Raw genomic sequence first — 25,891 nt, 5'->3', positions numbered from 1 at the left:
TCATAGCTTTTCGAATTTTCTCTCTAAAGAATAATAATTTGTTTCTAAGATCACTGAAGGGATTCCTGCCAGGCTAGGATGCGCGCCGTGATAAAATCTCATCATTGATTTTAGACGTCGCGTGGCGATAAAAGATGATCGCGGCGCGCATCTTAGGCCTACAGAGGACTAATCACAGCTTATTCGAATAGTCTCTATAGAATAAAAATAAAATCTATCTCTGTCTTCAATTTTAATAATTATACAGCCTACTGTTTCGAATTGCTGCTTTCGAACTGTTGTATATGGATATGGTTTATAGTTCCCTAAGTTTTGTAAAGGAATATTGATGTTGCAGTACGATAAGAAACAAATCGGGTCTTACCCGGTCTTCTCTGCGCTTTTAGGTCCGGTTTCCACCAAAGCGGAGATGAGATGAGATTTCCGAACGAAACCTAAGCAAGGAGGTGGAAATAATGAAATCGGATTGGTTGTTCAAACACTTCTCTTTACTTCGCTTTGGTGGAAACCGGGTCTTATTCAAAACCGCTAGGCTCACGCACGCTACGTGGAAATCTCATTTTTATGTATGCGTGATGAGAGAGACAGCGAGTTAACGATAGCTTCTAAACTACGAAAAATCGTAGAACATACTCGAAGTCGGGTGAAATCGATAGGTCTAGTCCTCACCTATCACCTGCATTCGGTTTATGAGTATGTGTGATAACAGAGACATAGTGGTAGAGTTCATGCTGTCCATCCGGGACAGGTAAACTTAGTCAGGGTAATAACGCTTAAAACGAAAAATGGGACTATTAAGCGCCCAATATCTAAGTTGTGTCTGCTTCCAATAGAGACTGATATGTAAATAGGTATAAGATAGGATAAGTACTCTAAGGTAGTTGAATAGTTTGAGTTTTAAGTTACTTATGTTTGTTTTGTTAGATAAGGAAGGATTTTAAGGCCAGCAGTGCTGCTTGGCTGTCTGAGTTGATGTAGATGTGTTGATCCCGGAGCCTCCTTTCCAAGATTCTGCCATACAGAAGAAGACACGGCCATGCATGTTCTTTGCTCATGCGGCCCGCTTATGAGCAAAAGAAGTATCCATCTCGGGCGACACATCATGCACCCGGATGAGATAGCAGATATCACGCTCCAAAGAATCTGGAAATTTATAGACTCAACAGGACTAAGCAGTGAACTCTAAAGACAAGGGCTGCCACAATAGATCAAACCTGGTCGAGCTGGCGCAAATGAAGGCCCAAAACCAATAATAATAATAATAGATAAGGAAGGACAAATTGCATATTAAACGTTTGTAATATTTGCAGCGTTCGCCCATGGTGGACGCGAGCAAAGCGCCGGGCTACCGCGGCGGCGGCGGCGGCTGCTCGCCGTGCTCGCGCGCGTCGTCGCACGGCTCGACGCCGCCGCCGGCCTACCAGCCGCCGCACTCGCACGCCATACACCCGCAGCCCGCCTACCACCAGCCCTTGCCCATTGGTGAGACATCTCGCATAATCAAATTTCTTTATTTGCGTAATTCCAGGTACAGAAGTGGTCTTACATAGATTTGGTAGGTTTCTCTGAAATGAGGGCTATCGTTTTAGCGCTCACCAGTTGGCGCCACTGTAGAGTAAGGTCCTGTCACTTGCTAGTAGCGAAGACAGTGGCGCCGGCTGGTTAGCGCTAAAGTGCTAGGAGGACTATCGCATTTGCACTCATCAAGATGGCGCCACTGTAGAGTAAGGTCCTGTCAATCGCCAGGGGTGCCAACTGTTAAGTATAAAAACGATAGCCCTCATTGGCTCGCACTAGGAAGCGTCTATTTCTGCGAAAGAATGTCTAGGCCGTCTAGCTCGGACAATAACTCGCAGCTCCGTCCCAAAGACTTAGGGAGGACACCGTCAGGTTTTAGTGAGTAGGCCCTGCCCATCTGGCAGGGAGAGCCTCACATAACCCACTGGTTCCCCCGGGCCAGTGGGTATGCAATTTCATGCATTTCCTAACGAAAAAAAAAGGAAGCGTCTATTTCTGTCAAATGAGTAAAACCATTTCTTCACTCAGGCAAAAGTTTTCCCTTATAGAGTGACGATATTTTCGTTCTTTACACAAAAGATTCGTTTCAGCCAAAAGACGTCCATCACTGGATAAAATTCTCCCCCAAGGATTTCCATAACGACCGGTCCTGCACTGCCCGTATCCAGACTCTTCCCGCGACCCTCACCAGATCGTCGGTCCACCTAGTAGAGGGCTGCCCTCGCTACGTCTTCCAGCCCGTGGTCGCCACTCGAGAACTTTTCAGCCCCAACGGCCATCGTCTCTACCAGCTATGTGCCGCGCCGACTGCCACTTGATTATAGCAATTCTGCGAGCTATATCGGTCACTTTGGTTCTCCTGCGGATCTCCTCATTTCTGATTCGATCACGCAAGGAATTTTCACACTTATCATTTGAATATAACATGCTTCTTGTATTTACAGGCAACAGCGTGAATGCAATGGATATGAGTGGGTTATCAAGAAATGGAACTATTTACCAAGACAACTCCCGGAATGGACACAACATGATGGTAAGATTTTCTTACACTTCTCCTTTACACATTATTCAAGTTCAAAGTTATTCTGTTTTACTGTCGATTAAACGTAACGCGAAAGCCAAGAAAAAAAAACGTAAGCTTTGCCCACAGAATAATAATAAGTACTACGTACATAGGTTTTACTTCGCGAAGGTATTTAAAAAAAAGTATGCTCAATGTCATTAACAATATGGTGTAAATTAGCTTGTCTCAAAAGTCAAGCACCATTTTTTTGACAAACGTCAGTGATCGGTACTCGGTAGGTACTGCGCTGAAGATATAGGGCTGACTTCGGTAAAATGATGTGACATGAGGTGCCAAACTGCAGATAATGGCGGAGGAAATACATGATTTAGCATGAATTATCATGAATAATATTAACTACTTATTTACCTCTCAGTGACTTCAGGCAACTTAAAAAAGTACATTCTGTGTTTTTATTATTATTTAGGCAGTTAAATACTGCACAGTATTTAGTACACCATTTTTTTTTCCATCATACACAAGAATACGCGTGCGTGAGTCAATGTTCGCTCGTATGTGAGGCCTTGTCGAATAGTAATCCTGTAGGGGGCCATCGTGCGTGTTTTGTTTTCGATGTAAACTCGCGGAGATGAACAGGCCTGCTTTGGCCTCGAATCGTTATCAAGAGTAACCTCAAAACGATCGTTTTTGTTCAGGTATCGATGTCGAGCGGCGTGAACATGAGCAGCTCGGCGATGGGGCTGGGCTACGTGGGCGTGGGCTCGGTGGGCTCGGGCGTGGGCGTGGGCGTGGAGTCCGCGTCGCGCCTCAACCCGCGCGCGCCCGACTTCGCGCAGAGACACCCGCTCATGCAGCACAAGCACAACCAACAGGTGAGTGACGTCATCAGCTGCAGCGGCAACCAGTGACATTTCATACATCTAAAGCCTGGTCCGTGAGCACGTAGAATCCCGTCCAATGACCCCAAGCTGCCCATCCTTGGCGCTCGCACGTAATTATGTTGCTGTCGCGCTCGCACACTCACTGCGGGCGCGCGTCGCACAGTCGCGACAACAATATAATTACGCGCGAGCGATAAGGATGGGTAGCTTGGGGTCATTGGACGGGATTCTATGTGCTCACGGACCAGGCTTTAGGAACCTAAACTTCTAAAGTACTATCGCACACACAAACGATGCTAGCTGAAGTTAAACAGCAAATCGAACGCACAGCGTTAAATAGAGCTCTGTGATTGGTTCATGTGTGACCTTGTGCATCCATGCGCACTGTGAGACCTCATAGTAATGTTTGTGAATACGCGGGTATGTCGCTTTTCCATCTAGTCACTACTAGAACCCTACATTGGGGTCGTAAGCTTCTACTAAAGAGGACTGCCTGTTAGTTTTTTAGCTACCACTACCATTAGAACGTCTAGAACCCTACTTGGTCATCAATGAATTAGTCTGGAGATTTTTCAAATTAATAGGGTAGTTTTCACACAAGTCAACACACTCTTTAGTTAGAGCTATCAAAACGCGACTCTCGCTGATTTTGTACGACAAAGAATCTTGTTTGATACTATGTTGTTACCTTTTGCGAACTTGATTGACTATTTATTGATTTTAAAGCTACCAAAACAAACATTGTGCTCTCGCACACTTATTTCTAGTACATAAGATGCCACAACGTTTAACTTTAAAAGTTAACCGCGCTCTCTCTTGCAGTTGTTCACGAGCGCGAACAACGCGGCCAACCTGAGCACGCTGCTGATGTCGTACCAGCAGCCAGCGCCTAAGCCCATGCCGCACACGCCGCAGCCCCACCACCCCTACCAGGTAACTCATAATACCGGGCGCTTCAACCAAAGGACGACCACTGCTGGATTAAGGCCTCTCGCAAGGATTTCCGCTACGATCGTTCCTGATAGGCTACTCCGAAACGCTGTTTACATAGTTTCGGGTCACCGTCGCTCATGCTGGCTTTGCGTGAGAGGGATGGCAACATTTGAAACTTCGAATAACGTTTTTCGGAGTAACTTCGCTTTGCTGCCCACATACAGTCGTGGTCAACTAATTAGGGACAGATAGAATACTAAGCAATACTAAGTGTTCATATCCTATTATTGTGAGCTTCATTCAATATTACTGGCTGTTACTTTGTAAACATATTGACTATCAAGAACTCTATTTAACAGAATACAATAACAACTAAAAAACTCACTAACTTAATAAAAAATCTTAATCAAATCACATGAATCGGTAATTATGGTACGGACTGTCTGGCCACCTAATTAGGGACGCTCAAGTTTTTCCTTCTAAATTAAAAAAAATAAAAAGTAATAACTTTTATTCTGTTCATTTGTAATTTCGGCGTCAATTTGAAAAGCGATATTCTTATCTTGCGAGTTAAAAACTCATCAAATTATTAAAGGTAATGGGCTGAAAGAAAAGCAACAATGCGCTAAGTTATAATCAATCTTTATCAGTGTAGATGGCCATACCGGTAAATTGCAGATCATCTGAAATGTTCCAAAAACATGAATCTACGATGCAGTGGCTTATTACAAAATCATGAAACCACAGAAAGTATGCCTAGAAGGAAGAGGCCAATAAAAACAACCCCACAAGATGATCGCAGAATGGTCACTCTCGCAAAGAGAGACCCCTTTAAGGGTTTCGTTCTGATCAAGAGCGGAATTTTTGGACCAGAACCGACTGCTGGAGTATTTGCGAGGACCGTCAGAAGGCGACTGGTGGAGGCAAAGCTTGTAGGAAGAGTTCCTCGAAAAGTTCCACTACTGAAGATGGAACACAAAGAAGCAAGATTGGCGTTTGCAAGAAAGTATGGACATTAGGCTTTTGCTCAATGGATAAATGTGCTGTTTTCTGATGAGATCAAGATAAATCTTATTTCATCCGATGACAGACAATACGTGCGACGACCTGTAAAGTCCGAAATGATACCAAAGTAAACGAACAAGCAGGTGAAACATACAGGCGGCAATATAGAAATCTGGGGCTGTTTTTCTGGACATAGAGTGTAACCTATAAAAAGAACTGAAGTTAAACTTGAGCAATTCCAATACAAATAAATATTGGAGAAAACGATGCTATCGTATGCTGAAGAAGTCTTACCAGTCTCATGAACATTTCAACACGATAACGACCCAAAACATACCGCGTACTCTGTTTAATCGTTCCTAGCGCAAAAAAGTCAGATTGGCCCGAAAACAACTCAGACTTAAGCCCTATAGAGCTATGGTATGAAACGAAGGAAAAAGTTGCAGCTCAACGTACCTACTGGCACTAAAAATCAGCATTTCGTGGCATTTAATGGTGTTTGGAATAATATTTCTCTAAAAACCTGTAATGATTTGATTGCATCCATGCCGCGCCGATGTCAAATGGTTATAACCAACAAAACCAACCATATTGGTTATAAAAATACGTTTGATGATTTTGTTTTGTATTCTATATTTATTAATGAAAACTTTTTATGTAATAAACACTTAAATAATTTCCAATTTATTTACATTTACAGTGAAAGTGTTACGTGTCCCTAATTAGTTGTCCATCCCTAGGTCAATAAATGTGTAGGTGGCAATGATTTATTTATTTTAAAAACATTGATCGCAACTAGCTAGTTTCTTTTCTGGCCTTTAAATATTTAGAATACTAGCCAAATTACTTGTTATTAATAGGCACAAGCTACAAAGCCTCGTGAAGATTTTTTTTTCGGACTGGAGAGACGGTCTTGTGTTTTAGTCATATAACGTCCCTAATTAGTTGACCACGACTGTATATGTAGTTCCCGCGACCCTCAGTAGATCGTCGGCTTTCGGTCTTGATAAAATATGCGTGTTGTTGCTACTATTATTGCTTTCACGATGTTTAGCGGGTTTTAAGGTAACTTACAATCACTGCAGTGGCTGCAGTCATTGTCTTAATTTGTATTATGTCTAGCAACAATGGCTCCCCTTTGAGTGTATGCTTAATGATTTTCTGCGTAAGAACATGTTATCTGTTGCACAGTAAAATTATGATTTAAAATTTTCTGCGAAAAAAAGTTTACCAGCAACAATACATAGTGAAATAGAATATCAGGAAAGTAAATAATCTTCGATGCAGAAAAATCGCCGTTTACATTATACGCGTGACTTATTAGCGAACTTCAATTTCTTTTCACATTGTCTTCACAATTTTAATCTCATTCCAGTCGCTACTGGAGCGGGGGGTGGGCGTGGGCGTGGGCCCGGTGGGCGGCGCGGGCTGGGGCGAGGAGGAGGAGCGCAAGCCGCGGCCCATCGGCACCGAGCGCGCCTGGAAGCTGACGGCCGGCGACGACTGGCCGCACCCGCACCACCCGCACCATCCGCACCACCCGCACACGGACCACGACCGGTACCAGGTGCGTGACACGTTGTATTGATGGGGGCCCGGTGGCGGCGCGGGCTGGGGCGAGGAGGAGGAGCGCAAGCCGCGGCCCATCGGCACCGAGCGCGCCTGGAAGCTGACGGCCGGCGACGACTGGCCGCACCCGCACCACCCGCACCATCCGCACCACCCGCACACGGACCACGACCGGTACCAGGTGCGTGACACGTTGTATTGATGGGGGCCCGGTGGCGGCGCGGGCTGGGGCGAGGAGGAGGAGCGCAAGCCGCGGCCCATCGGCACCGAGCGCGCCTGGAAGCTGACGGCCGGCGACGACTGGCCGCACCCGCACCACCCGCACCATCCGCACCACCCGCACACGGACCACGACCGGTACCAGGTGCGTTGAACATGGTGCATTTTTATTAGGCCTAATCCACCATTTTATTTGTCTTTGGTAAATTATAGGTTCTGGAGTGGAGGCCACGTACCGGAAAACGCAGCGTGAGACGTCCATCCACAATGTGGACCGATAACCTGATAAAGGCAGCAGGAAGGCGCTGGATGCAGGCTGCTACCAACCGTGTGATGTGGAAGTCAATAAGGGAGGCCTATGTTCAGCAGTGGACGCCCTGTGGCTGAAATTATGATGATGAAATTAGAGGGTCGTTCTTCTGTTGTGGAGACTAACGCCCGTATTTACAAACATTACTATGAGGTCTCACAGTGCGCGTAAACGCACAGGGTCACACCCGAACCAATCACAGAACTCTATTCAATGCTGTGCGTTCGATTTGCTGCTTCACTTAAGCAAACATCGTTTGTGAATACGGGTGTAAATAGTCTGATGTTAATGCCTATTTATTGTGCAGTTGCAAATGCAAAGGTGATTTTGATGCGCTGTAATGAAAGTTGGGGTGTTAATGTAAAGCGAGGTTCAGACTAGCAATAAAACTATAAAACTTGCAGAAATTGACTTCCGCAAGCTGATTCGCACTGTGTAAATAGCTATGGCAAGCCAACTTTGCAAGATTTACACAGTGACAGCTTGGAGAAGTAAACTGTAAGTTTTATTATTAGTTTAAACCTCGTTTCATGTAATTCCGGGTGAAGCTCGATTTCACCTCGGCCTGACCATTACTTTCAGGTGATATGCAGGTTAGGAGCTTCCTCGTTGTGGATAGACACAAATACAGTTCTTGTTATCGGTTACTTTAATTTGTATTATATTTTAATTAGTAATTACGGCAATTTGTGTGCTAAAGCCTGGTCCGTGAGCACGTAGAATTTTGTCCATTGACCCCAAGCTACCCATCCTTATCGCTCGCGCGTAATTATATTGCTGTCGCGACTGTGCGATGGGCGCCCGCAGTGAGTGTGCGAGCGCGACAGCAACATAATTACGCGCGAGCGATAAGGATGAGTAGCTTGGGGTCATTGGACAAAATTCTACGTGCTCACGGACCAGGCTTTATCATAATCGAATCTGTTTTTTTTAAACTGAAATCGACTCGGATATTCAACAGTAGATTGCTATACAATTTATTTGTGTTTTGATATCATAACTCGTTCCCACAGCAGGGCGTGAGCGGCATGGGCTCTGTGGGCGTGAACGTGGGCGCGCACGCGGGCGCCGGGCTGGAGTACGGCGCGGGCGCGGGCTCGGGCGCCACGGCCGCGGCGCTGTCGCTCATGCAGGCGCTGCCGCTGCACTACCTGCCGCCGGCGCCGCCGCACGCGCCCGACCACCACCACTGGGACCAGCACCACCATCCTGATAAACAGGTACGCGTCTTCACATTCGTTTTGCATCGCGTTGTTATTGAATTTGAATTGAAAAAAAAATATTATCAGACCGGGGTCCTGACTGGGACTTTTATAAGTACCAAAATACTGGTCAAAATTGAATAATATATTTTTGATTTGTCCTGTAAGATCACAGCAAATCATTAACAGAAATAAACACATTGCCAATACGGAACATTCACGGGAACCTTGTTCAAATCGAGACTGTCGACCTGGAGAACGTTTCTGGGAATATCTATAGACCTTTCCACGATCCTTTGAGTCAACATTTGGCTTTATTGACTGCAGCGGAATGGTACTCTCTCCGAGGTCTTTCCTCACACTCTCCTATAACCTTCATACTCATTTTAAAGCAAATAACTATTTACTACGAATGTAAAGTGTTTCATCTTAGATCCCTGCACCTTAGTGCGAGTCTTTTCGGATCTATCTCTCTTGTACTCGCCCGAGATGAGAACTAACACGGGTTGTTTGTTGTCCGCAGACTTGGAGCAAGTGGAGCCACTAGACGGCTCCCGACCTGCCTTACGGAGGCGCGAGACTCGGCATCGGTCGCGACGTTGGCTTCTCTCGTCGCCGCGCCTAACTATCCGACGAGGATTATATATTAATTGTAACCCTTGGAAACGGTGTAGATATTAGTGAGAAAGAATTATATTATACAGATTATCTATATACATAATAGAGAAAATGTCCTATCGAGAAACTACTTATAACTGTACGATCGACTGAAGTGAGCATTAAACGATTCATTATAATGAAACTCGTGAGGGGAGCCGGATGTAGTTTTATTTGTTACTGCCGCTCGCCGCGCGACGTACTCTTAGACAAATTATAGTTTGTTAGTCGGCGTCGCCGTTCGTCTGATGTAGATATTGCGTACTAACTTGTAACGTAGGTAGCTTGGAATGTGATTCCGAAGTGCCGGTCAGTGTTTTGCGTTGCCTCGAGCCGCCGCCCTTATATATACATATTTTACACTATATTATGGCATAATACGATCTATAATTTCGACGATTGATATTCTCGCAGAAAGAGGCGAATTATTAAACGTGTATTAATAAATTTGCTTGTACATGAAGATTAAATATCATATATTGATGCACTGTATTCACTGGTGTTTTTAATAATACCACCTGTTTTTCAATAATTCTTTTTTAATAGGTTTATTTGGGTAATTTGTATATTTATAAGTAAATTATTATTGAGGACTTTGTCTCGAATATTATAGCAGGATATGCGGTAAGTTCTAGACAAATAAACCGTTGTCAAGTATCTTGCGTGTGTTCTTGATTAGGGAACTCTGGCTTTAATCAATAAAAACCCATTTCAAGAAAATAAAAATGTATTGAAAACATGCTTAAACATATTACATTCTTTCTGTTTAGAGATTCTTTTATTAAATATCTTACAAGTATTTGGTAAACCTGAAGTTATTGATTACTATTTATTTGCATTGAGAGCATTTTAAAATATTTATTACATGTCCTCAAACCCTTAACCATTATTAAATCCACTTTGTTTTCTTCTTAATTAACATAACCGATTTGTTATTTCATTGTTATTTCATTTTAAACATTTCCATTTGATATAATAATATCTAAAACTGTTGATTGAAAATTAATCATACAAAAACACATACATTAACACGACCTCATTGAGACGCTTAAGCCATCGCCTAAGCATTCGTCTGTACAGTCCATATATCATGTATGTCACGAAGGTCTCCCAAATAAATTTTGGTTTTGGAATCTGAAAATATTCTAAAACGGCGCCGTCCTCTTCGATAATGGCCAAGAGTTCGATTGGCAGATTCCACTTGAAGAAGATCCGGAGGATGTTCCAGCAGCCTCACAACTCGGAGTGGCGCGCGAGGATGCGCTGCTCGAGGTCATCGTGCATCTTCTGCACCTTGCGCGAGTGCTTCTTGATGGTCTGCTGCTCGTGCTCCAGGTGGTCCAGCTTGTCGCCGGTGGCCGCCACCTGGGGAATGTTACGGAATATGAGCAAACGTGAAACGGACGAACACATCGTCTTGGAATCTATATATATAAAAGAAAGTCGTGTTAGTTACTCCACTTAGAACTCAAGAACGGCTGAACCGATTTAGCTGAAAATTGTCAGGGAGGTAGTTTAGAGCCAGGAGAAGGACATAGGATACTTTTTATCCCGTTCGAAATTTAAAAAAAAGTCTGCTTATTTATTGCCATTAAGGCGGAACAAAGTTCGCCGGGTCAGCTAGTAGGGAACTAAAAAGGTGCCAAGGAGGGCAAAAAATGTCTTTCACTCTTTGAATGCTATCACGGAGCGATTTTCAGCCCCGCCTGCTGTGATCACGGGATCGCAACACCTATACGAACACGTACTATCTACACATGGAAATGTAGATGGTCAATTTCTCTTTTTGAGATTGGACGCGGTCTGGAACTTAAATGAATAATCTATGATCGTAAATCGCTCCATCTTGCGACGGCTGGGTAATCCCGGGCCCCGGTCTAACTGCCACCGCAGCGAGTTCAGCTGAAAATCGCTCCGTAAGTTTTTAGCCTCCATAGTTAACAAAACACATGAACACTCAAATCACTAAGGCTGAGTTGCACCATCTAATTTTAACCGTAACTATAAGGCCCAGAACAGACGGTGAAACGCAACTGCAACGAAACTGCAACTTTCTGATGATTCTTAAGAATGAAACTGAAACTGAAAGTTTCAAACTGGTCGCGTCATGTGTGGTCTCTCAACGGACGCTATGGCAGAAACTTAGATGCAACTCAAAAGTAACTAGCAGTTGCAGTTTCGTTGCAGTTGCGTTTCACCGTCTGTTCTGGGCCTAACATTAACCGGTGCTTTTTGTATGGATTTTGAAAGATTTTTGATGTTTGTCAAAGTTAAAGTAAGATGGTGCAACTCAGCCTTAATGTTTAATAAATAAAATAAAAGTGACATGAAATAAAAATAACCTTGCTATGATGTTTATCGACATTGCTTACATGGTCTGCTTGCAAGTTCCGTAACTTCAGCAAACGGGATTCGTAGTGTTGCAACTCCACCTGATAAAAAATTAAATACAACTGTAGTTATGGAGGTCGATATGCGTAAGATGAAAAAAAAAAACTAAAAGCAAATTGCAATAGTCCTGCCGCTTCAGCGTTCCCCGGCTGGCGCCGCCCGCACCTTTAAAATTTAATATCTTGGAAACTATTTGACGCATCAAAATAATTATTTCACGTGTATTTTTCATTTTTAACAGAGAATACAGAAAGCTAAAAATCAAAATTAGTGAACACTAGCTTTTGCCCGCGGCTTCACCCGCGTGAAATTTCGTTTGTCACAGATCGTCATAAATTATAATTCCTTTAAGTTATTCTCGGTTATAAACAATAACACCGTTAAGTTTCATCAAAATCCGTTCAGTAGTTTTTGCATGAAAGAGTAACAAACATCCAGACATCTAGACATCCAAACTTTCGCATTTATAATATTAGTAGGATAGTAGGATTCTCCATTGGAAGTTAAAAATTACCTTCAATGATGCAAGTTCATCAACAGTAAAGTTAGATGCAGTGGCCATTCTCCACAAACCTTGAACTTTGGGTTCTATAAATTCCTTATTATTTGGACCTGTAACAAATAGATTTACAATACATACTTTTTGATTATTATAAATACTGTTGATTCAACCAAAATCCAGCATTTAGTAGTTACTAAAATATAAATTCTCACAACATTTATATTTTAGTAGGATAGGAAATGGGATTAACAAGATGGGAAGGATAATCTTTTTAACATAATTATTAAAATAAAAAAGTAAGGCACCTTTAGATGTAATTCTCTGCAATCTATCATAGTTATCTCTCAGTCCCCTGTGTTTTTCTCTGACTAAGTTGGTCTTATCTAAGAAGTCTTTTTTTATCTCATTGGTTTCCAACTGACTACTGATCTCATTGAACCTATCCAGTTCCTCTTCATCCACAGCATCTGTAAGAATAATAATTACAATAGTTACTTATGGTTCCTTTCCTAATTTGAAAACAATAAACACTATCTAGTATTATACAGTAGTATTGATGTGTTATCAGTAGAGAGCAAGATATAAATTATTAATAAACCTCATTAAAAATTACTGAGTAGATAAGTAATGTGTACTTTGAATGTCTGCAAACATTCTGATAGCAGATATAAACAATAGGTCAATTGCCCCAATAAAGCAAAACTAAGAGACATACTTTTATAACCGTCTTTGTCTCCTTTTTCTACATCTTCAAGTATTTCATAGTACTGGTCAATTTTGTCCTGGTGATGCAAAAACTCTTCTTTCAAAGCTGACAACTCTTCACTTGTGAAACCTGAAGCCTCTGCTTTTGCCCACAATGCATTTAGTTTTTTATCTTTGAATAAACTTTTATTGATGTGGTCATCAATAGCAGAGTTGTAAGACTGAAATGAAATAGTAGATCTATAGATTTTCTGAACACAGTAATGCATAAATTGTTATTGTTATTGTATGTACATACTTGAGGGTCTTTATGGGGACTAGAGCTGTCTCCAAAATGCTCTCGAAGCCCATATACTGACATAATATTAGTAAGTTTGCGCCTCAATTCAGCTTCCTTCAAACCCTCTTTGTCCCCACGTTCACTTTTGATCCGTTTATAAGTAATTTCTTCTTTGTCTTGAATCATCAAATCACTGTACAGTGATTTCAATTTTGGCTCTGTTAGACGCTAAAAAGGAAAAAGTTTTAGCTTAGGAGTGACTAGAATTTAGATTATTTTTATCTATTTCTACAAGAACTTTGCCTAGATATAAGTAGTAAGTAAGGGAGGGAAATACCTGTTGAGCTTTAGTCCACAGTAGATTTAGCTTATTCATCCTAAAAGGTTTTTCTAATTTCCTGAAATTAACTCCTTCAACATCCTTTTCATTTGCGCTTCGTGAATATTTATTTTCACTCATATCAACACTAGCCAACAGTGCAAAAAACACAGGAATGCATAGTTTGTGCAGATACATTCTTGCGACCACAGTTCTCCTTCTAAATTATTAACACAAATCGTATTTTTTATGTATTTAGGATTAGTCAGATTATTGTTATCAGCATCTCATCTTTTCTCTCATATCAAAATCGCTCCTGCGATCAAAATGATCTAATCTAAAAAAAAAACTATTTTTTTTTTTTTTTTTATTATGGCTATGCTATGCCTCTTGCCAGTGTCGAGTTAAAAACGGGGAAACGGGAATTAAAAGGAAAAATGCCTACTTTCGGAATTTGGAAAGGAATTAATGATCAGGAAAATGAGGAATATACAGGAGATATTTATATAATATACATACGTTTATACAAAAATCAAAGCTTTATATTATTTACAGTTATAAACTTGGCTATACAATTATATACAACAGGATCTTTATGGAAAAGGAGAGACATTATAGAAGACGGGAAAGGAATGTGTAAGGAAGAGAGTTCCCGAAGGAAAGCAGAGCGGTCAAAACTAGGACAGGAGAAGAAAATATGGTTGATAGTGCCTGAATCGGTGCCACACTCACAAGAATCATCATTAATGATATGGAGTCTTGCGAGGTGAGAGGGTGTACACGTGTGACCCAACCTCATGCGTATGATAGATGAAGAAACACTCTTATCAAATTTCAACTTGAAAAACCAAGGCTTTGTAGGTATTTGTGGCTGAAGAAGTGAAAAAAGAAAGCCTTTTGATTTGCAACTAATTTCCCAATCCGATTGCCAGGAAGAGTTTAAAGAAAGTTTGGGCAATGCTAGGAGATCATGACAATAACTCTGATAGGGAAACAAATCTCCACAGGAGACCGCCTCATTGGCAAGACGATCTGCAATTTCGTTACCTCTTATCCCACAGTGACTAGGAATCCAGGCGAAACAAACATTCAGGCCAAGTGAAATACATTCATAAAATAACTTTCTAATGTCATATATTACAGGGTACTGGTTTCTGGATTTAAAAGGAAATTGATTTAAAGCTTGAAGTGCGCTCATGGAATCCGTAAAAATGACAACATTTTTAAGTCTATATAATTTTGCATATTCTATTGCTCTGAAAAGGCCAAAGCATTCCCCCGTAAAGACGGAGGATTCTGGAGGTAATTTGACTTTTTGGACAATTTTATACTGCGAGTGGAAAACCCCGACTCCAGTAATTTCTGTGCAAGAATGTTTAGATGCGTCTGTATATATGTGATGAAAACCATTATAATCTGTGTCTAAAATTTCATTAAATTTGGATACAATGTTTAGATCTTGCTTATCAATTGGGAGAAAACAAATATTTATAGGGACTAAGAGAGATTCAATACTGCAATGAAACAATGGTAAGTGTTTTGAACGGAATATGGGAGAGGACAGAGACATTAATTTATTGTAGCTGTGCAAAAGACAAGGAATAGTTTTATGTTTCCAATAGTCTGAAATGGGAACTTTTTCTGATAAGCAGTGAAGTTTTGGGAAAAGTTGATGATTTGAGAAATTGAATGTACGAAAGAGGAATTTATCACACAGAAACTGCCGTCTAAATTTGAGAGGAGGATCACAACATTCAACTTGAAGCGCATTTACTGGACTACTTTTCATGGCACCTGTTACAATTCTGAGAGCTTTTGACTGTATCAGATCTAATTTTTTAAAAGCAGATTTATTGCCTGGCTCGAGAAGAAACATGCCGTAGTCCAGAACACTTCTGATGAGAGCATTGTATATAAGCTTCATTGAAAAAGGGTGAGCTCCCCACCAAACTCCAGATAAACATCTGAGAATATTTATTCTTTTTTCACACTTTTCTGCAATATACTCGCAGTGTTGATTTCCAGTCAGTTTTGAGTCTAGAATTACTCCCAGAAATTTGTGATGAGGTTTTACAGGAATCAAATCATTATCATAAGAAATTTGGACAGGAGGTGGATTTCTCAATCTTGAAAAAATTACTGTGGCACTTTTATTAGCAGATAAGTTTAATCCATTATTATCAAGCCAGGATTTTAAATTAGATAGTGAAGAAGTAAGTGCTGACGCAGCAACTTCTATTTTCTTATCAATATTATAAAACAGCAAGTCATCAGCATATTGTAAAACTTTTGTATTATTATTGGAAATTGATGATGCCAAATCGTGAGTGTAAGCGTTATATAACAAAGGGCTAAGAACAGAGCCTTGTGGAAGTCCTTTCCAACAAGTGCGACTAAACGTGGAGCCATCCTGTGAAAGTTCTAGACACCTTTCATATAAGATGTTAATGATAAAGTTACTAAGCATTGTAGGAACTTTTAAGGCGTAGAGTTTTTTAAGCAATATTGGGATTATCACGTTATCATAAGCGGAATTTATATCTAAAAAAGTTGCAACAACTGACTGGTTATCAGAGAATGCAAGCCTAATATCGGTGATAAATAAACTAATATTGTCCATAGTACTTTTTCCCTTTCTGAATCCAAACTGGTTAACAGCCAGTAAATCATTACTCTCAAAAAACCATTCAAGCCGATTCTTTACCAGATGTTCAGCTAATTTCAATAATACTGAGGACAGAACTATTGGACGGTATGAAGATGGGTCAGATGGGGACTTATTTGGTTTAAGAACTGGCAACACTTTTTGGGACTTCCATGACAGAGGGACACTATTACCTGTCAACGCAATAGAATTGATAATTTGTAAATAATAGGAGAGAACATGATCATTTAAATTATGAAAGAAGGAGTACGGAATACCATCTACACCTGGAGACGAATCAGTTACATTTTGGATGATTCCCTTGAGTTCAAACAGTGTAAATGGCTGTTCAATAACAGACACAGCGACTGGCGATGGAGTTATAGTTAGTTTTTCAGGGACCCATGGAGGAGCCAGTTTATCAACAAATGGACAAGCAATTTCTAACGGGATAAATGGGTGGGAAGAATCTGTCATTGCAGATTTAAATCGACGAATGTTTTGCCATACTATCGAAGATGGCGTTTCAGGGGAAATTGATAAGCAAAACTTTCTCCAGCTCTCAAACTTTTTCTTTTTAAAAAGTTCTCGAGTTTCTTCAATAACTTTACCCAATTCTGAATAATTTTCATTTGTCATATTTGCTTTATAGTTGCGCTCAGCAGCCTTTCTTTTTTTGATGGCCTCTGTACAGTCACTGTCCCACCATGGTTGTGGGGGAAGCTTACGATTAGGTACTTTTAACGGAAAAGCTCTGTTCGCAGATTCAACTAATATATTGGTAAAGGACAAGGCACAAGTGGATTCATTTCCTGAAGAGACAATTGGGAGAGACGATAGATAGTTCTCAACACCTTCTTTAAAAGTATTCCAAGCATTACTAGTTTTGTCTGGTAATCTGTGTTTAAGTAATGGAACATACTTAGATGTTATAGGACTATTAAATGGAAAAGTAATTAATATGGGGAAGTGGTCACTGCCATATGATGAGGGTAGAGTTTGCCAAGATAACAGAGAGGATAGGCTAGGGGAACATATTGACAAATCAACAGCACTTTGACTTTGGCCTGGACTGGTAAAACGGGTAGGAGATCCTGTATTTAATGTACATAAGTTATGAGTGTCAATTATATCTAATAACATTTCCCCATAGTTATTTGAAATAGAACTGCCCCATGCACGATGATGACAGTTAAAATCTCCTAAGATGATCAGAGGTTTAGGGAGAGTTGAGATTAATTGATCAATTTCACTTAAGATAGAAGAAGAGGGGTGAGGTATGTACATAGACACTAAACAAAAATTATAAATATTTATTGCTATAATAGAAAATTCGTTACTATGATTAGGGATTGGAATTGGACTAAAAGAGACAGATTTGTTGATAAATATGGCTACTCCACCATATCCATCAATTCTGTCTTCCCTGATAGAATTATAACCATTAACTTTAAATTTTTGATTGGGTTTAAGCCAAGTTTCTGCCAGAGCAAAAACAAAAGGCTCAATCTTATTAATCATATGAAAAAAGTCACTCTTTTTGCTGATGATACTCCGGCAGTTCCATTGCATTGCCTTCGCAGCCATTTTGCAGGAATCTAATTAGACTTTCAATTAAAGGGGCAACGTTGGACGGTGATTTGAGATTACACTGAGAAAAAACATTAATCAAAGTCATTATAAGGCTAGATAAATTTGTTGTTGAGTCTTCTTTAGGTTGGTTATTGATAGCACATCCATCCCTTGGGGAAGGGAAAGAGTAGTCACGGATTAAATTATTATGGGCTACCTTATCATAGCCTTTTGAATGTGAAGGAGAGGGACGGGGTGGAAGGAAGACAGTCTTTTTGTAAGAACTTGAGGTTGACTTTGAGGAACCAGAATTAGTATTATAGTAAGGCATATTTTTAATAGGTGTACTTTGTTTTACAGGACTAGAGGACAGAGCGTCTGCGTAGGACTTGGAGACTGGAGGGTGGAGCTTGGATGCCTCTGCATACGAGATGGAATTTTCAGCCATATAAGCCTTGATTTTCTTTTGGCGGACAAATTCTGGGCATGACTTACTAGTTGCATAGTGGAAACCAGAACAAAGACAGCAGGAGGCTTGGTCTTCATGGATGGAGCAAGAATCACCAATGTGGGCTTGCCCACATTTAAAACAGCGGGGCTGGGACCTACATTGGGCCTTAGTATGACCAAATCGGCAACAATTAAAACATTGAATTGTAGGGAAAATGTACAATTCCACTGACAAAGCATTATAGCATACAAAAACTCGTTTAGGTAAAGATTGTCCGTCAAATGTTACTACGACTGATTGGGAGGGTTTCCAAGAAACTGTACCATTAATATAAGACTTAAAATTCAATCTACGAACTTTTATTATTTTGCCACCACCTAATGGAACTGTCATGTTTTCTACGACTTCCTCAGGGGACCATTCTGCTGGAACTCCTCGAACTAGTCCCATCCTAGTAACGTTAAATGTGGGGATAAAAGCCTTATAATCATTGGAGTCCAGTTTAGGATGACTCATAAATGAATTAGCTTGAGAGAAATCTGAAAATGAGACTGAACATTTGTTTCGTCCAATTCTCTTTACACTTCCATCAATAATGTTGTGAAAGTTATGTCTCTTTAGAAAGTTCCCAAAAGTCACCGGATGCAAATAAACGCTGTCACTGGGAGACGATTGATTGCGTTGGACATGGACAATGTATGGAGCCGTATCAGAGTCATTGTAGAATTTCCGTCCAATAGTGGCGGGAGCAGAGCCCGAATTTGGCAAATCCTGGTCAATTGGAGTGGGAGTAGGAGGATCTACTGAAGGAGTTTTATCATCAGCGTTACTCGTACGACCATCAACCTTTTTCTTTTCCTGTCCATGAAGTTTTCTTTTCTTGTGGCTACGTTTGAGAGCGGGGGGAGCAGTAAATGAATTTTCGGAATCTGTATCATTAGTTACCGTCACATAAAACCCTACTGAAGGAGAAGAGTGTCCAGGTGAGCTGATAGGCTCATCAAAAACAGGGGGAACTGATCCCCCTGGGTCAGGAGGATCGTTCATGGTGAGAGACGAAAATGAAAAAAAAACTTACCGAATATCAGCTCAAATAACACTATCTACACAAAATATACGTACACAATAATAAATATTTACACTAACACTACTTTCCTGATCACAATCACGCGAAAATTTATAAATAAAATCGGAAAGTTAAAAAAGACACCCGCCAAGTTTAACGTTTCCCGCGCTTTTTTCAAAAAAAAAAAAAAAAAAAAAAAAAAAACTATTACTTAGGAAATGACTGCACAGAGAAACGCTAGCTACGACTTTTTTGCCTACACGTTTTTTGGTAAAAAAAAAAAGTTATGATTAAATTTAGATGATTGTCATTATTAGTTACATTTCATTTTGAAAAATCCTTCGGCAACAAAATTTACAAAATCATCTGTCATTTTATTCAATAATTGTTACCTATTACTTTGATTTGATAAGAGAACGATGGATATCAAACTAAAAATATGTTTAGAGACAGTCTCTGTTTTGCTTTACACAATCAACAAATCATGTCAACATTCAACATTTTTGTAAGCAGTTTGTTGAATGTTGAAATGTTTTTAATGATTGTGTGATGATGATATAGGGTAAAGTACGGGCTGGAGACCCGGCTTTATTGGTTGCCCAACGAAAGTTGAGACAAAACGCACTTACACTGATTTGATTATTCGATTAGAGAATCACTATTATAAGACATTGGTTCGTCGTTCGTTTCAGCCAAATGACGTCCACTGCTGGACAAAGGCCTCCCCCAAGGTTTTCCACAATGAACGGTCCTGCGCTGCCCGCATCCAGGCTCTTCCCGCGACCCTTACCAGATCGTCGGTCCACCTAGTAGGAGGCCTGCCCACGCTACGTTTTCCAGCCCGTGGTCGCCACTCGAGAACTTTCCTGCCCCAACGGCCATCGTCTCTACGAGCTATGTGCCCCGCCCACTGCCACTTGATTTTAGCAATTCTGCGAGCTATGTCGGTTACTTTGGTTCTCCTACGGATCTCCTCATTTCTGATTCGATCACGCAGGGAAACTCCGAGCATAGCCCGCTCCATCGCCCTTTGGGTGACCTTGAGCCTTCTTATGAGGCCCATAGTAAGCGACCACGTTTCGGATCCATATGTCAACACTGGCAACACACACTGCCCGAAGACTTTCGTCTTGAGACACTGCGGTATTTCGGACATGAGTATATGGCGAAGCTTCCCGAACGCTGCCCATCCGAGTTGGATTCGACGATTGACCTCTTTCTCGAAGTTGGACCTACCTAACTGGACTGTTTGTCCCAGGTATACATAATTGTCGACAACTTCGAGTGTAGAGTCTCCAACCTTCAGAGGAGTGGGTGCAACACGGACAGTAGACATGATTTTTGTCTTGTCCATGTTCATTCTGAGGCCCACTTGTTGAGAGGCTCTACTGAGGCCATCGAGCATTGTGCCTAGATCCTCCAAGGTCTCAGCCATGACTACGATATCGTCCGCGAATCGAAGGTGGGTGATGTACTCGCCGTTGATATTTATGCCAAATCCGTTCCAGTCCAGAAGCTTGAAGACATCTTCCAGGGCGGTGGTAAACAGTTTTGGAGATATGACGTCTCCCTGTCTTACCCCTCGCTGCAACTGGATAGGTTTCGAATCCCGATCCTGGAGGCGGACCGACATTGTGGCGTTTTTGTACAAACCCCTCAACACTTCGATATATCGATAGTCAATTTGGCACCTTTGGAGAGACTGTAGCACTGCCCAGGTCTCGACCGAATCGAAGGCTTTCTCATAATCCACAAACGCCAGGCAAAGTGGTTGATTATACTCCTCGGTCTTCTGTATAATCTGCCTTAGCGTATGTATGTGGTCTATGGTACTAAAGCCTTTTCGGAAACCGGCTTGTTCGGGAGGCTGGAAGTCGTCGAGCCTGCGAGCGAGACGATTCGTAATGACTCTTGAAAACAGCTTGTAGACATGGCTCAGAAGTGAGATGGGTCTATAATTCTTCAATAAGGTTTTGTCACCTTTTTTGAAGAAGAGTACCACCACACTTCTGTGCCATGTCGTAGGCGTTTTTCCTTCGAGGATGACGGAATTGAACAGCTTCTGAAGAGCCCTCAGTACCGGCGTTCCGCCTGCCTTCAAAAGCTCAGCCGTGATTCCATCATCACCCGGTGCCTTGTTGTTCTTCAGCTGTTTGAGAGCCATTCTAATCTCGTACAGACTGACGTCCGGGATATCTTCGGTATAGTGTCGGGTCAGTCTAGCTCTTGGGTCTTCGGCTAGATTTGTGACAGGTGCACGTACACTCGTGTATAATTGTCCGTAGAACTTCTCGACCTCTTCCAATATCTCCGGCCCCGACGAAATGGCTCTGCCATCCTCTGTCTTCAGCTTGGTCAGTTGACTTTGGCCAACAGACAGATCTCTTGCGAACACTTTAGAGCCCTTGTTTCGCTCAATCGCCTCTTTAATACGGTCTGTATTAAATTGGCGTAGGTCGCGAGTCAAAGACTTGGAGATCTGTCTGTTAAGGCGCCGATACTGAGCAGCATCTTCAGAGGACTGCAGAACCAAGTTCCGTCTCTCTTCCATGAGTTGATTGGTGAGGTCAGAGATCTTTTTGGTTCCTTTTGAACGACGGGTTTTAAAGAACTTAGACCCAGTCGTTTGGACAATTTCCACGAACCTGTCATTGTATTTGTCCACATTTTCGCAGTCTCCTAGGCATTCGAAACGATTTTGCAACTCGAGCTGAAAGCTTTCGGGGTTTTGGAGTTGGATGGGCGCTGGGCGGAGCGTAGACTTCATCAGTCGACATCTCTCGAGCTTGGGTCTGATATTCAATGTGCCTCTTACCATTCGGTGATCGCTTCCTGTTTTGACCGAATTGATCACAGAGACATCATTGAATATATGCTTCTTCGTCGACAAGATGAAGTCTATCTCATTTTTTGTAGCGCCATTGGGATGCAGCCATGTCCACTTTCGCTGTTTTGGCTTTCTGAAGAAGGAGTTCATCATAAAGAGGCCCTCCCTCTCCATAAAGCCAGCCAGCAGTTGGCCACGTGCGTTCCTCTCTCCGTACCCAAATTGCCCCACTTTCGGCTCATTATCGCTTCGTTTACCTAGCTTCGCGTTGAAGTCCCCCATCACAACGGTAAAATGGGACCGGGAGCCATGTATGGCTCTGGAAATATCCTCATACATGGTCTCCACTTCGTCGTCGGGGTGTTCCGTGGTCGGTGCGTATACCTGTATGACCTTCAGCGAATACCGTTTGGTGATTCTGAGTATCAGGTACACTACCCTCGCCGAAACACTCTCGATCTGGACCACGTTGTTGACAAGGGACTTGTGGACGATAAACCCGACACCACCCTGGGACTGCTGGTCGCCCTCCCGGAAATAGAGCAGGTTTCCGGATTTAAGAATTATGGTGTCCTCCCCCTCTCTTCGGACTTCACATAATCCTACGATATCCCACCGTAACCTGCAACATTGGTTCACATAATCAAATTCCTCGCACAACAAATTGTTAAAGTGTCTGCAAACGAGTCAGAAAGCACGACATATTAATCCAAATTCAGACATTCGAAGACCTTTGTTTTGATCGCTTCAACTCTTGCTGCGCTACTACTTTTTGCTGATAAAACCATAAAGTTAACGATCTTGCTCAATCTAGTTTTAATAAGTCAAAGTCATGAAGCTACAGATAAAAATGGAGGCCACACTCCGAATACCTACTTGAAGCACAAACTAAGTATCACTATCTCGCTCTCTTTTTTTTGGCAGACTCGCTCTTTCTAAATAAACAAAAAATATAAAATTGCTCAAATTCAATGAAACCAATGTAAAATCTTTATTTCTTGACATAGGTATCATTAAAAATGATAAGTGTAATTACTGGTAAAACGTTTTAGGAAGAAATTACTGTAAAAAATGTGAAAAATGTTTACAATGATTAAATGTCGGAAATCACGAAATAAACACTTACGCGTGGAATCGATTATGTCACTTCCAGGACACCACGTACTACCGCAACCACGCACTACAAAATTTTGCACCAATTCTTGTGATAAAACAATGATTATTTCCTTTAAACAATCTCAAACGAAATTAACTGCTTAATAAACAAAATAGTAAACAACCGCCATGATGCGCCGGATTGGGCCGATGTTGCCACATGGTACCGATTACCCAGGAATTGGGATTGTAATTCCCTGATTCGCCAACACATTAAGCCTAAATGGCCGACAATTTTGTGATTTTTTATTTAACTAGGTAATCTTAGTTTCAAATATTAATTATTTATTTGTTTAACTTCTGATTTGGTTAGTGAATTGGCTATTTCGAAGAATTTACAAGGAGATTTAAATCAGAAGATAGCAATACTACATACAGTTCACACTTAAAAGAGAGGTAGGGCCGCAGAGAGCGAGATAGATATAAGTAGGTATTTGACCAGTGTTTCCACATTGAGGGGAAATTCCCCTTTTGAGGGGAAATTAGGGTCAAGAGGGGAAAGAAAAGGGGAAAGACTATAAAAGGGGAAATTGCGGGAAATCGTAGATAAATCCTTTCGGAAGTAATGAGGGTTTTCGCGTATGATAAATGATGGCTCTAGCTGCTACGATTGGTGAATTTTGACAGTATCTATCAATGCTATGCCAAAAATATCCAATCATGCAGCACTCGGACGGACCTCACAAGTCACGCCTGCGTATTGCCATCTAGCGGATTTTTCATACACGAAATCTTTTATTATTTATGGACTCTACCGTGGACTAGTGTGTTACCGTATGAAAGGAACTGCGACAAGCGACAACACGAGCAGGTGGCGTATACTTACCCTTATTTCAATTCTGTTTGAGGCCTAAAATATTATTCTGTGCAAAAATGTATGCGCTGACAGCGTAAACTAATTTGGAATAAAAAATGAGTACACAACTCCAAGTTTTTATTATATTTCTGGTCAGTCTGTAAATAAAACACAAATCGTTTAGTTATATTTTATTCATGCTAAGTCTAATTTTTTTAGATTCGCTTGCACTTGCATTAGACTGTACAAACTTGAGGTGTGGTATTTCTAACTGATTTTTCATTAGTTGTACAGAAGTTGTTCCCGTTCTTTTCAAGCCAGATTTTACACAGAGGATTGATGCAACCGTTTCATTATCGAGCCTATTGCGTTTATCTGTTTTGATATTTTTTAGATCACTAAATAATCGTTCAACAGCAGCATTCGAAAAAGGCAACGACATGAAATAGTTCACTAAAATTGGCAGTTGAACGAATTTACATCTGCTGTCAACATTTTTTTTTTCAAAAATTTTTTTCCAATAGCTTACCGTATCTATGGAATCATTACAATCCATATCGGACAGGAGACTTTGATTTCTCCATTCCTTGTCCAGCTCTGTTAAATCTACAGCAATGTGCGATGGAATGTATTTTTTCGCGATTTTGTACAATGATGTAGGGTGCAAATCAATGGCATTTTTCGGGTTTAAAAAAGACGAATCATTGTGCACATCTTCAAATACAAATCGTTTCTTGATTTGTACGATCGCTTCAATATAAAACAATTTTGCTGACTGAAAAATTTTCTGAATTTCACTCTCTTCTTTCTTTTCTATCTCTGTTAATAAACAGATCGCATCTACACCTAAATAAATATGTTTTAATTCAAGATGTTCTTCTGTCTGATGAGGATTGATTTGGTTAGCAGGGATTTGCTTAACATAATTTCTGTTCATGAAATTTAATGCCAATGTTTTGATTAACTCCTCAGTTTGAGTCTTCAATTCTGAGAACTTAGGATAATCAGCTTGAAACATGCAATTAAAATCATTAAAAATTCCAAGAGCGTAGTCTACAAAATGCATTTGGCTCTTTATCAAAGGGTTCTCCAAGGTTTGGAGAGTGTGACAGTTTGCATGTGTTGGATCTTCGTAGTTTAATATTCTCCAGTAACTCTTCAATGGCTCCCACTGTTCTAAAATTCTTCGCACGCATGCTTGAAGTGACAACCACCTGGTTTGACAAGCTCTCAAAATCTTGTGAGGTTTGACTTCATGGAAGCTTTGAAATTCTTTGAAAGCAGCAGAATTTTTAGGACTCCTCCCAAAATGATTGTATACATTGCGGCACAAATCTTCTAAAGAGTTGCTTAACTTAGTGCATGCCTTACTTGCCACCAGATGTATCATATGGCAAGAGCATTTTGACACGAATACTTGAGGATAATTTAGTTTGATTAGTTGAGACACAGAGTTATGCTGTCCCATCATGACTGCAGTTGTATCAGAACAAAAGCCTATCCAGTTTTGCAGAGGTACATTATTTTCTTTTAGCGTGTTAATCATTTGTGTGTACAAACCCACAGCGGTCCCGTCAGGGCAATCTACTACGTCGATCACATCTACTTTTGTTATAAAATTATGGCAGTAGCTGACTAGTATCGCTAGTTGCTTTGTGACGCTTACATCAGTTGTTTCGTCAATATAAACGGAAAACAAATGATTGTTCAGTTCATTAATAAGTTTATTATTAAAAAATGGGCGCAATCCATTCCTAATGACATTAGTGGCTTTTTGTTTCGCTAAAGAGATTTGCGATGTGATTGCCTTCTCTGGTAAAGATTTAATCAATTCAATTAAAGCTTCAATTGATGAAATAGGAAGA

At 41.0% G+C, this 25,891-nt stretch overlaps 2 protein-coding genes and 1 long non-coding RNA gene across 4 annotated transcripts in view; 2 read left to right on the top strand and 1 right to left on the bottom strand.

Moving 5' to 3' along the window:
* LOC135076647 (ankyrin repeat and KH domain-containing protein mask) overlaps nucleotides 1-9,810 on the top strand; it is a 46,367-nt gene extending 36,557 nt beyond the window's left edge. Inside the window, exons 38-44 of the mRNA XM_063971069.1 lie at nucleotides 1,311-1,482; nucleotides 2,463-2,551; nucleotides 3,238-3,414; nucleotides 4,246-4,356; nucleotides 6,737-7,294; nucleotides 8,473-8,679; nucleotides 9,185-9,810. Coding sequence (XP_063827139.1) covers nucleotides 1,311-1,482; nucleotides 2,463-2,551; nucleotides 3,238-3,414; nucleotides 4,246-4,356; nucleotides 6,737-6,949 — 762 coding nt within the window. The 3' untranslated portion in view covers nucleotides 6,950-7,294; nucleotides 8,473-8,679; nucleotides 9,185-9,810. The remainder of the gene's footprint in view (nucleotides 1-1,310; nucleotides 1,483-2,462; nucleotides 2,552-3,237; nucleotides 3,415-4,245; nucleotides 4,357-6,736; nucleotides 7,295-8,472; nucleotides 8,680-9,184) is intronic.
* Nucleotides 9,811-10,027: 217 nt separating this feature from the next.
* LOC135076801 (alpha-2-macroglobulin receptor-associated protein) lies at nucleotides 10,028-13,857 on the bottom strand. 2 transcript variants are annotated; one of them, XM_063971246.1, is made up of 7 exons: nucleotides 13,534-13,857; nucleotides 13,215-13,424; nucleotides 12,927-13,137; nucleotides 12,517-12,678; nucleotides 12,224-12,321; nucleotides 11,661-11,750; nucleotides 10,028-10,683 (listed from the first exon to the last, which is right to left on the bottom strand). In XM_063971246.1, exons 1-7 carry the CDS (start codon nucleotides 13,711-13,713, stop codon nucleotides 10,552-10,554), a joined length of 1,083 nt encoding a protein of 360 aa, XP_063827316.1. In that variant the 5' UTR covers nucleotides 13,714-13,857; the 3' UTR covers nucleotides 10,028-10,551. The 2 variants fall into 2 exon arrangements, with proteins under 2 accessions (XP_063827316.1, XP_063827317.1); XM_063971247.1 differs by having other exon boundaries at nucleotides 11,691-11,750.
* Nucleotides 13,858-16,006: 2,149 nt separating this feature from the next.
* LOC135076811 (uncharacterized) lies at nucleotides 16,007-18,530 on the top strand. Its single transcript, XR_010258334.1, has 2 exons — nucleotides 16,007-17,436; nucleotides 18,092-18,530. It is a non-coding gene; the product is annotated as an uncharacterized LOC135076811 (long non-coding RNA).
* Nucleotides 18,531-25,891: the final 7,361 nt, after the last annotated feature.

The sequence above is a fragment of the Ostrinia nubilalis genome, chromosome 12 (genome assembly GCF_963855985.1).
Source record: "Ostrinia nubilalis chromosome 12, ilOstNubi1.1, whole genome shotgun sequence".
NCBI classification, from domain to species: domain Eukaryota; kingdom Metazoa; phylum Arthropoda; class Insecta; order Lepidoptera; family Crambidae; genus Ostrinia; species Ostrinia nubilalis.
The sequence above is the reverse complement of the archived record's forward strand: the minus strand, read 5'-3'. Positions and strand labels throughout refer to the sequence as shown.